The sequence below is a fragment of the Gobio gobio genome (genome assembly GCF_949357685.1).
Source record: "Gobio gobio genome assembly, chromosome: 9".
Lineage (NCBI taxonomy): Eukaryota > Metazoa > Chordata > Actinopteri > Cypriniformes > Gobionidae > Gobio > Gobio gobio.
The window spans coordinates 58,760,466-58,772,965 of NC_137115.1; the positions used below are offsets into that span (position 1 = coordinate 58,760,466).

The window sequence follows — 12,500 nt, forward strand, 5'->3', positions numbered from 1 at the left end:
GCAGTAAGGGCGCGGCCTGAACACACAACTCCGCCTCAGACTTTATTTCATCACATGTTTGACTGTTCCTATGGAATAAAAGCAGTAAAGCCACACAGATGCTACGTCTCTTTATTCAGCTCACAGGTGTGGGCGTGGCCTTTATTCAGCTCTGGTCACAGGTGTGGGCGTGGCCTTTATTCAGCTCTGGTCACAGGTGTGGGCGTGGCCTTTATTCAGCTCTGGTCACAGGTGTGGGCGTGGCCTTTATTCAGCTCTGGTCACAGGTGTGGGCGTGGCCTTTATTCAGCTCTGGTCACAGGTGTGGGCGTGGCTTTTATTCAGCTCTGGTCACAGGTGTGGGCGTGGCCTTTATTCAGCTCTGGTCACAGGTGTGGGCGTGGCCAGGCCGGTGTGGAGGGTCAGCGCCCCGGGGGTGTCCAGGGCGAAGCAGGGGTGGGCGTGGTGCAGGAAGTGGCAGCTGAAGGTGTGCAGGTGCTGCTGCAGATCCGCGTTATAGAAGGACAGAACCCCAGCGCTGGAGTCCAGGAACACGCCCACCCGCAGCGGATGCACTGTGATGCGGATGTCCGGCGTCCAGCCGTTGTGCAGGAACTCGTACTTATGCCTGCAGAAGAAGAGCAGGGTCATCATGTGACGGTCAACCGCCTGATCTCAGGCCTGTCAGAAACACTCCAGACATGCATCAGTGTAGCTGTGCCCTAACCCGTCTTCATCTCGAATCTCAATAATGTGCAATAACGGCACGCTCTTCACTGGAGAAACTAAATATAATGGCAGGTGTGGTGGGTGATGGTATAATGGTTTATCTCCAGCACTTGAGCTCTTAACACATTATCCTCATCAGGTCGACTGCGCTCTCTAAACTCTGGCCAGTTGATCATACCGAGAATATCCAAATCAACTGCAGCTCGATCCTTTTCCTATTTAGCTCCTAAACTCTGGAACTCTTCCTAACATTGTTCGGGAAGCAGACACACTCTGTCAGTTTAAATCTAGACTAACACACACACACACACACACACACACACACACTTTGTCAGTTTAAATCTAGACTAAAAACACATCTCTTTACTGTGGCATACACATAAAACACCTTTTCAGTTAAATGATTGTTAGGCTGCATTAACTAGGTCAGCCGGAACCGGGAACACTTCCCATAACACCTGATGTACTCGTGACATCATCAGAAGAATGGCATCTACGCTAATGTTAGTCTCTCTGTTTTATCCCGAGGTTTACTGCAGTCAGCCGGATCCGGGCCGTATCCAGATCAGATGCTGGACCTGCGCCCAGAGAAGACCAACACATGACCAACACATGACCAACACATGACCAACACATGACCAACACATGACCAACACAGGACCAACACATGACCAACACATGACCAACACAGGACCAACACAGGACCAACACATGACCAACACATGACCAACACATGACCAACACATGACCAACACATGACCAACACAGGACCAACACATGACCAACACAGGACCAACACAGGACCAACACATGACCAACACATGACCAACACAGGACCAACACATGACCAACACAGGACCAACACAGGACCAACACATGACCAACACATGACCCTGAAGTGTCTGAGAGACTGTGATTAAACTCCCCCTGAAACTGCCTCATCGACACGGCATCTCAATAAACCCGTCTCCGGCGTGTTGACTCCGATTGTTCCAATATTCTGATCTATGATGACCTCTGACCTATAAAGTTGCCAGAATAATAATCATACGCTGTTTGTTAATTGGCCAGAGGAGAACTGCCCCCCCGACTGAGCCTGGTTTCTCCAAGGTTTATTTTTCTCCATTCTGCTCCTGATGGGGTTTGGGTTTCCTTGCCACTGTTGCCTCTGGCTTGACTTGCTCAGTTGGGGACACTACATGTTCAACTAAATATCCAAATAAATATAATTATTAAACTAAATTAACCATATCAACTAAATTACTGATCTAAAGTCTACATTGTGACTGTATGATAATTGAAATGAGCTGATGACATCACGTTTTCTCCAGAGCGGCTGTACAGCCCAAACAAATTCTGTTGCATTATTTTCCTGTTTAACACTGTGAAGCTGCTGTGAAATGATTGGCATTGTAAAAAGCGCTAAATAAATAAAGCTGACTTGAAATGTTTCTGCAGGAGTCAGTTCAGCTGATTGGACATGTGGAAAGGCACACAACTGTCTATATAAGGTCCCTCAGGTAACAGTGCATTAGCACAAACAAAGCCATCGTATGGTCACGGCTCGTATGGTCACGGCTCGTATGGTCACGGCTCGTATGGTCACGGCTCGTATGGTCACCTCTCGTATGGTCACGGCTCGTATGGTCACGGCTCGTATGGTCACGGCTCGTATGGTCACCGCTCGTATGGTCACCTCTCGTATGGTCACCTCTCGTATGGTCACCGCTCGTATGGTCACCTCTCGTATGGTCACCTCTCGTATGGTCACCGCTCGTATGGTCACCGCTCGTATGGTCACCGCTCGTATGGTCACCGCTCGTATGGTCACCTCTCGTATGGTCACCGCTCGTATGGTCACGGCTCGTATGGTCACGGCTCGTATGGTCACGGCTCGTATGGTCACGGCTCGTATGGTCACCGCTCGTATGGTCACCTCTCGTATGGTCACCGCTCGTATGGTCACCTCTCGTATGGTCACCGCTCGTATGGTCACCTCTCGTATGGTCACCGCTCGTATGGTCACCTCTCGTATGGTCACCGCTCGTATGGTCACCGCTCGTATGGTCACCTCTCGTATGGTCACCGCTCGTATGGTCACCTCTCGTATGGTCACCGCTCGTATGGTCACCTCTCGTATGTTCACCGCTCGTATGGTCACGGCTCGTATGGTCACGGCTCGTATGGTCACCGCTCGTATGGTCACCGCTCGTATGGTCACCTCTCGTATGGTCACCGCTCGTATGGTCACCGCTCGTATGGTCACCGCTCGTATGGTCACCTCTCGTATGTTCACCGCTCGTATGGTCACGGCTCGTATGGTCACGGCTCGTATGGTCACGGCTCGTATGGTCACGGCTCGTATGGTCACCGCTCGTATGGTCACCTCTCGTATGGTCACCGCTCGTATGGTCACCTCTCGTATGGTCACCTCTCGTATGGTCACGGCTCGTATGGTCACCGCTCGTATGGTCACCTCTCGTATGGTCACCGCTCGTATGGTCACCGCTCGTATGGTCACCGCTCGTATGGTCACCGCTCGTATGGTCACGGCTCGTATGGTCACCTCTCGTATGGTCACCGCTCGTATGGTCACCTCTCGTATGGTCACCGCTCGTATGGTCACCTCTCGTATGGTCACCTCTCGTATGGTCACCGCTCGTATGGTCACCGCTCGTATGGTCACGGCTCGTATGGTCACCACTCGTATGGTCACGGCTCGTATGGTCACCGCTCGTATGGTCACCGCTCGTATGGTCACCGCTCGTATGGTCACGGCTCGTATGGTCACCACTCGTATGGTCACGGCTCGTATGGTCACCTCTCGTATGGTCACCGCTCGTATGGTCACCTCTCGTATGGTCACCTCTCGTATGGTCACGGCTCGTATGGTCACCGCTCGTATGGTCACCGCTCGTATGGTCACGGCTCGTATGGTCACCTCTCGTATGGTCACCGCTCGTATGGTCACCGCTCGTATGGTCACCGCTCGTATGGTCACCTCTCGTATGGTCACCGCTCGTATGGTCACGGCTCGTATGGTCACCTCTCGTATGGTCACCGCTCGTATGGTCACCGCTCGTATGGTCACCTCTCGTATGGTCACCGCTCGTATGGTCACGGCTCGTATGGTCACCTCTCGTATGGTCACCGCTCGTATGGTCACCGCTCGTATGGTCACCGCTCGTATGGTCACGGCTCGTATGGTCACCTCTCGTATGGTCACCGCTCGTATGGTCACCTCTCGTATGGTCACCGCTCGTATGGTCACCTCTCGTATGGTCACCTCTCGTATGGTCACCGCTCGTATGGTCACCGCTCGTATGGTCACGGCTCGTATGGTCACCACTCGTATGGTCACGGCTCGTATGGTCACCTCTCGTATGGTCACCGCTCGTATGGTCACCTCTCGTATGGTCACCTCTCGTATGGTCACCGCTCGTATGGTCACCGCTCGTATGGTCACCTCTCGTATGGTCACCGCTCGTATGGTCACCGCTCGTATGGTCACGGCTCGTATGGTCACGGCTCGTATGGTCACCTCTCGTATGGTCACCGCTCGTATGGTCACCGCTCGTATGGTCACGGCTCGTATGGTCACGGCTCGTATGGTCACCGCTCGTATGGTCACCGCTCGTATGGTCACCGCTCGTATGGTCACCTCTCGTATGGTCACCTCTCGTATGGTCACCTCTCGTATGGTCACGGCTCGTATGGTCACCGCTCGTATGGTAACCGCTCGTATGGTCACCGCTCGTATGGTCACCTCTCGTATGGTCACCTCTCGTATGGTCACCTCTCGTATGGTCACCTCTCGTATGGTCACCGCTCGTATGGTCACCGCTCGTATGGTCACCGCTCGTATGGTCACGGCTCGTATGGTCACGGCTCGTATGGTCACCGCTCGTATGGTCACCTCTCGTATGGTCACGGCTCGTATGGTCACGGCTCGTATGGTCACGGCTCGTATGGTCACCTCTCGTATGGTCACGGCTCGTATGGTCACCGCTCGTATGGTCACGGCTCGTATGGTCACCTCTCGTATGGTCACCTCTCGTATGGTCACCGCTCGTATGGTCACCGCTCGTATGGTCACGGCTCGTATGGTCACGGCTCGTATGGTCACGGCTCGTATGGTCACCTCTCGTATGGTCACCGCTCGTATGGTCACCGCTCGTATGGTCACCTCTCGTATGTTCACCTCTCGTATGGTCACCTCTCGTATGGTCACCGCTCGTATGGTCACCTCTCGTATGGTCACGGCTCGTATGGTCACCGCTCATATGGTCACGGCTCGTATGGTCACCTCTCGTATGGTCACGGCTCGTATGGTCACCTCTCGTATGGTCACCGCTCGTATGGTCACCTCTCGTATGGTCACCGCTCATATGGTCACGGCTCGTATGGTCACCTCTCGTATGGTCACGGCTCGTATGGTCACCGCTCGTATGGTCACCTCTCGTATGGTCACCGCTCGTATGGTCACCTCTCGTATGGTCACCGCTCGTATGGTCACCTCTCGTATGGTCACCGCTCATATGGTCACGGCTCGTATGGTCACCTCTCGTATGGTCACGGCTCGTATGGTCACCGCTCGTATGGTCACCGCTCGTATGGTCACCTCTCGTATGGTCACCGCTCGTATGGTCACCTCTCGTATGGTCACCGCTCGTATGGTCACCGCTCGTATGGTCACCGCTCGTATGGTCACCTCTCGTATGGTCACCGCTCGTATGGTCACGGCTCGTATGGTCACCTCTCGTATGGTCACGGCTCGTATGGTCACCTCTCGTATGGTCACGGCTCGTATGGTCACGGCTCGTATGGTCACGGCTCGTATGGTCACGGCTCGTATGGTCACGGCTCGTATGGTCACCTCTCGTATGGTCACCTCTCGTATGGTCACGGCTCGTATGGTCACGGCTCGTATGGTCACGGCTCGTATGGTCACCTCTCGTATGGTCACCTCTCGTATGGTCACCTCTCGTATGGTCACGGCTCGTATGGTCACGGCTCGTATGGTCACCGCTCGTATGGTCACGGCTCGTATGGTCACGGCTCGTATGGTCACCGCTCGTATGGTCACGGCTCGTATGGTCACGGCTCGTATGGTCACGGCTCGTATGGTCACCTCTCGTATGGTCACGGCTCGTATGGTCACGGCTCGTATGGTCACCTCTCGTATGGTCACCTCTCGTATGGTCACGGCTCGTATGGTCACGGCTCGTATGGTCACCTCTCGTATGGTCACCGCTCGTATGGTCACCGCTCGTATGGTCACCGCTCGTATGGTCACCGCTCGTATGGTCACCTCTCGTATGGTCACGGCTCGTATGGTCACGGCTCGTATGGTCACGGCTCGTATGGTCACGGCTCGTATGGTCGTATGTTCACCTCTCGTATGGTCACCTCTCGTATGGTCACCGCTCGTATGGTCACGGCTCGTATGGTCACGGCTCGTATGGTCACCTCTCGTATGTTCACCTCTCGTATGGTCACCTCTCGTATGGTCACCTCTCGTATGGTCACCTCTCGTATGGTCACCGCTCGTATGGTCACCTCTCGTATGGTCACCGCTCGTATGGTCACCGCTCGTATGGTCACCTCTCGTATGGTCACCTCTCGTATGGTCACCGCTCGTATGGTCACCTCTCGTATGGTCACCTCTCGTATGGTCACCTCTCGTATGGTCACCTCTCGTATGGTCACCGCTCGTATGGTCACCTCTCGTATGGTCACCTCTCGTATGGTCACCTCTCGTATGGTCACCGCTCGTATGGTCACGGCTCGTATGGTCACCTCTCGTATGGTCACCGCTCGTATGGTCACGGCTCGTATGGTCACGGCTCGTATGGTCACCTCTCGTATGGTCACCTCTCGTATGGTCACCGCTCGTATGGTCACCGCTCGTATGGTCACCGCTCGTATGGTCACCGCTCGTATGGTCACCTCTCGTATGGTCACCGCTCGTATGGTCACCGCTCGTATGGTCACCGCTCGTATGGTCACCGCTCGTATGGTCACCGCTCGTATGGTCACCTCTCATATGGTCACCGCTCGTATGGTCACGGCTCGTATGGTCACGGCTCGTATGGTCACCTCTCGTATGGTCACCTCTCGTATGGTCACCTCTCGTATGGTCACCTCTCGTATGGTCACCGCTCGTATGGTCACCGCTCGTATGGTCACCGCTCGTATGGTCACCGCTCGTATGGTCACCTCTCGTATGGTCACCTCTCGTATGGTCACGGCTCGTATGGTCACGGCTCGTATGGTCACGGCTCGTATGGTCACCTCTCGTATGTTCACCTCTCGTATGTTCACCTCTCGTATGGTCACGGCTCGTATGGTCACCTCTCGTATGTTCACCTCTCGTATGGTCACCGCTCGTATGGTCACCGCTCGTATGGTCACGGCTCGTATGTTCACCTCTCGTATGGTCACCTCTCGTATGGTCACCTCTCGTATGGTCACCGCTCGTATGGTCACCTCTCGTATGGTCACCTCTCGTATGGTCACCTCTCGTATGGTCACCGCTCGTATGGTCACCGCTCGTATGGTCACCGCTCGTATGGTCACCGCTCGTATGGTCACGGCTCGTATGGTCACCGCTCGTATGGTCACGGCTCGTATGGTCACCTCTCGTATGGTCACCTCTCGTATGGTCACCGCTCGTATGGTCACCGCTCGTATGGTCACCGCTCGTATGGTCACCTCTCGTATGGTCACCTCTCGTATGGTCACCTCTCGTATGGTCACGGCTCGTATGGTCACCGCTCGTATGGTCACCGCTCGTATGGTCACCGCTCGTATGGTCACGGCTCGTATGGTCACGGCTCGTATGGTCACCTCTCGTATGTTCACCTCTCGTATGTTCACCTCTCGTATGGTCACGGCTCGTATGGTCACCTCTCGTATGTTCACCTCTCGTATGGTCACCGCTCGTATGGTCACCGCTCGTATGGTCACGGCTCGTATGGTCACCTCTCGTATGTTCACCTCTCGTATGGTCACCTCTCGTATGGTCACCGCTCGTATGGTCACCGCTCGTATGGTCACCTCTCGTATGGTCACCGCTCGTATGGTCACCTCTCGTATGGTCACCTCTCGTATGGTCACCTCTCGTATGGTCACCGCTCGTATGGTCACCTCTCGTATGGTCACCGCTCGTATGGTCACCTCTAGTATGGTCACCTCTTGTATGGTCACCTCTCGTATGGTCACCGCTCGTATGGTCACCGCTCGTATGGTCACCTCTCGTATGGTCACCTCTCGTATGGTCACCGCTGGTATGGTCACCTCTCGTATGGTCACCTCTCGTATGGTCACCTCTCGTATGGTCACCGCTCGTATGGTCACCTCTCGTATGGTCACCTCTCGTATGGTCACCTCTCGTATGGTCACCGCTCGTATGGTCACCTCTCGTATGGTCACCGCTCGTATGGTCACCTCTCGTATGGTCACCTCTCGTATGGTCACCGCTCGTATGGTCACCGCTCGTATGGTCACCTCTCGTATGGTCACCGCTCGTATGGTCACGGCTCGTATGGTCACGGCTCGTATGGTCACGGCTCGTATGGTCACCGCTCGTATGGTCACGGCTCGTATGGTCACCGCTCGTATGGTCACGGCTCGTATGGTCACCTCTCGTATGGTCACCGCTCGTATGGTCACCTCTCGTATGGTCACCTCTCGTATGGTCACCTCTCGTATGGTCACGGCTCGTATGGTCACCGCTCGTATGGTCACCGCTCGTATGGTCACCTCTCGTATGGTCACGGCTCGTATGGTCACCTCTCGTATGGTCACCGCTCGTATGGTCACCGCTCGTGTGGTCATCGCTCGTATGGTCACCTCTCGTATGGTCACCTCTCGTATGGTCACCTCTCGTATGGTCACCTCTCGTATGGTCACGGCTCGTATGGTCACCTCTCGTATGGTCACGGCTCGTATGGTCACGGCTCGTATGGTCACGGCTCGTATGGTCACCGCTCGTATGGTCACGGCTCGTATGGTCACCGCTCGTATGGTCACGGCTCGTATGGTCACCTCTCGTATGGTCACCGCTCGTATGGTCACCGCTCGTATGGTCACCTCTCGTATGGTCACGGCTCGTATGGTCACCTCTCGTATGGTCACGGCTCGTATGGTCACCTCTCGTATGGTCACGGCTCCTATGGTCACCGCTCGTATGGTCACCTCTCGTATGGTCACGGCTCGTATGGTCACCTCTCGTATGGTCACCTCTCGTATGGTCACCTCTCGTATGGTCACCTCTCGTATGGTCACCGCTCGTATGGTCACCGCTCGTATGGTCACCGCTCGTATGGTCACGGCTCGTATGGTCACCTCTCGTATGGTCACGGCTCGTATGGTCACCTCTCGTATGGTCACGGCTCGTATGGTCACCTCTCGTATGGTCACGGCTCGTATGGTCACCGCTCGTATGGTCACCGCTCGTATGGTCACGGCTCGTATGGTCACGGCTCGTATGGTCACCTCTCGTATGGTCACGGCTCGTATGGTCACCTCTCGTATGGTCACGGCTCGTATGGTCACCGCTCGTATGGTCACCGCTCGTATGGTCACCGCTCGTATGGTCACCTCTCGTATGGTCACGGCTCGTATGGTCACCGCTCGTATGGTCACCGCTCGTATGGTCACCGCTCGTATGGTCACGGCTCGTATGGTCACCTCTCGTATGGTCACGGCTCGTATGGTCACCTCTCGTATGGTCACCGCTCGTATGGTCACCGCTCGTATGGTCACCGCTCGTATGGTCACCGCTCGTAGGTCAGTTCCATGATTATCAGGTCACCTGACCCGTAACGAGTGCAATGGCTTACGACCGCCCGGATCCCTGTCATCACTCAATCATCAGTTTAATTAATGAGATGTAAAGCATTCTGGGAGGTTTGTCTCGACAAACACTGCTTCATCTCTGGAGTCATGACGTGGTTTGTCATGTGACTCACCTGGACGGCGTGACGATGTGTCTCATGCACCAGGACGTGTTGTTCCCGCCCAGGTAGGAGTTGCGCTGCGTGTCCTCGTACGCCACGCCGATGCGGTACTCTGTGTTTTCATCCACCTCGATCTCCCAGTAATACTGACCTCTGATGGGCACCAGGTCACCCAGAACCGCCACACACCTGCAACACACACACACAGCGTCATGAGCGGATGGCCACGCTTCAGAGAGAGAGAGAGAGAGAGAGAGAGAGAGAGAGAGAGAGAGAGAGAGAGAGAGAGAGAGAGAGAGAGAGAGAGAGAGAGAGAGAGAGAGAGAGAGACACCTGGCGAAGGTGCTGTCGCTGAAGGTCATGTGACTGAGAGGAAGATCTTCATCCAGGTAGAACATGGTGAGGCCGTCAGCCGACAGCGACAAGCTCGGGTGTGCTGTGTCCTCCAACAGGTGGAAATGCGTACCTGCACAAACACACGTCACAAACACATGACACACAAGCACACGTCACGAGCACGACACACAAGCACACGTCACACAAACACATGACACACAAGCACACGTCACAAGCACACGTCACACAAACACACGTCACACAACACACGTCACACATGACACACAAGCACACGTCACAAGCACACGTCACACAACACACGTCACACAAACACGTCACAAGCACACGTCACAAGCACACGTCACACAAACACATGACACACAAGCACACGTCACACAAACACGTCACAAGCACACGTCACACAAACACACGTCACACACACACGTCACACAAGCGCACGTCACACAAACACGTCACAAGCACACGTCACACAAACACACGTCACACAAACACAAGCACACGTCACACAAACACACGTCACACAAGCACACGTCACAAGCACACGTCACACAAACACACGTCACACAACACACGTCACACAAACACGTCACAAGCACACGTCACAAGCACACGTCACACAAACACATGACACACAAGCACACGTCACACAAACACGTCACAAGCACATGTCACACACACACGTCACACAAGCGCACGTCACACAAACACGTCACAAGCACACGTCACACAAACACACGTCACACAAACACAAGCACACGTCACACAAACACACGTCACACAAGCACACGTCACACAAACACACGTCACACAAACACATGTCACACAAACACACGTCACACAAACACGTCACAAGCACACGTCACACACACACGTCACACACACGTCACACACACGTCACACACACACGTCACACACGTCACACAAACACACGTCACACGCGTCACACACACATGTCACACAAACACGTCACAAGCACACGTCACACAAACACGTCACAAACACACGTCACACAAACACGTCACAAGCACACGTCACACAAACACGTCAGAAGCACACGTCACACAAGCACACGTCACACAAGCACACGTCACACAAACACGTCACAAGCACACGTCACACAAACACGTCACAAGCACACGTCACACAAACACGTCACAAACACACGTCACACAAACACGTCACAAGCACACGTCACACAAACACGTCACAAGCACACGTCACACAAACACGTCACAAGCACACGTCACACAAACACACGTCACACACACACGTCACAAGCGCACATCACACAAACACGTCACAAGCACACGTCACACAAACACACGTCACACAAACACACGTCACACAAACACGTCACACAAACACATGTCACACGTCACACAAACACGTCACAAGCACACGTCACACAAACACATGTCACACAAACACACGTCACACAAACACGTCACAAGCACACGTCACACACACGTCACACAAGCACACGTCACACACACACGTCACACAAACACACGTCACACAAGCACACGTCACACACACACGTCACACAAACACGTCATAAACACGTCACACGCACACGTCACAAGCATACGTCACACAAACACACGTCACACAAACACGTCACAAGCACACGTCACACAAACACATGTCACACGTCACAAGCACACGTCACACAAGCGCACGTCACACAAACACGTCACAAGCACACTTCACAAGCATACGTCACACAAACACACGTCACACAAACACGTCACAAGCACACGTCACAAGCATACGTCACACAAACACATGTCACACGTCACAAGCACACGTCACACAAGCGCACGTCACACAAACACGTCACAAGCACACGTCACAAGCACACGTCACACAAGCGCACGTCACACAAACACGTCACAAGCACACGTCACAAGCATACGTCACACAAACACACGTCACACAAACACACGTCACAAGCATACGTCACACAAACACACGTCACACAAGCACACGTCACACAAGCACACGTCACACAAGCACACGTCACACAAGCACACGTCACACAAGCACACGTCACACAAACACGTCACACAAGCACACGTCACACAAGCACGCGTCACACAAACACACGTCACACAAGCACACGTCACACAAACACACGTCACACAAGCACACGTCACACAAACACACGTCACACAAACACACGTCACAAAAGCACACCTCACACAAGCACACGTCACACAAGCACACGTCACACAAACACACGTCACAAAAGCACGCGTCACACAAACACACGTCACACAAGCACACGTCACACAAGCACACGTCACACAAGCACGCGTCACACAAACACACGTCACACAAGCACACGTCACACAAGCACACGTCACACAAGCACACGTCACACAAGCACACGTCACACAAGCACACGTCACACAAGCACACGTCACACAAACACGTCACACAAGCACACGTCACACAAGCACGCGTCACACA

General features: G+C 54.0%; 2 protein-coding genes across 4 annotated transcripts in view; one reads left to right on the forward strand and one right to left on the reverse strand.

Moving 5' to 3' along the window:
• Nucleotides 1-141, forward strand: part of LOC307131466 (KH homology domain-containing protein 4-like) — a 28,111-nt gene extending 27,970 nt beyond the window's left edge. The window contains exon 14 of one of the 2 annotated variants that reach the window (XM_079825134.1): nt 1-140. This exon is cut by the window's left edge and continues 114 nt beyond it. In XM_079825134.1, the coding sequence (XP_079681260.1) occupies nt 1-20 (20 nt within the window). In that variant the 3' untranslated portion in view covers nt 21-140. The other variant, XM_079825135.1, reaches the window with a different exon arrangement.
• The window catches only part of fsd2 (fibronectin type III and SPRY domain containing 2), a 38,890-nt gene continuing 26,409 nt past the window's right edge, over nt 20-12,500 (reverse strand). For both annotated transcript variants that reach the window (XM_079825132.1, XM_079825133.1), the window contains 3 exons: nt 10,005-10,137; nt 9,684-9,860; nt 20-607 (listed from right to left, as the gene is read on the reverse strand). In XM_079825132.1, coding sequence (XP_079681258.1) covers nt 352-607; nt 9,684-9,860; nt 10,005-10,137 — 566 coding nt within the window. In that variant the 3' untranslated portion in view covers nt 20-351. The remainder of the gene's footprint in view (nt 608-9,683; nt 9,861-10,004; nt 10,138-12,500) is intronic.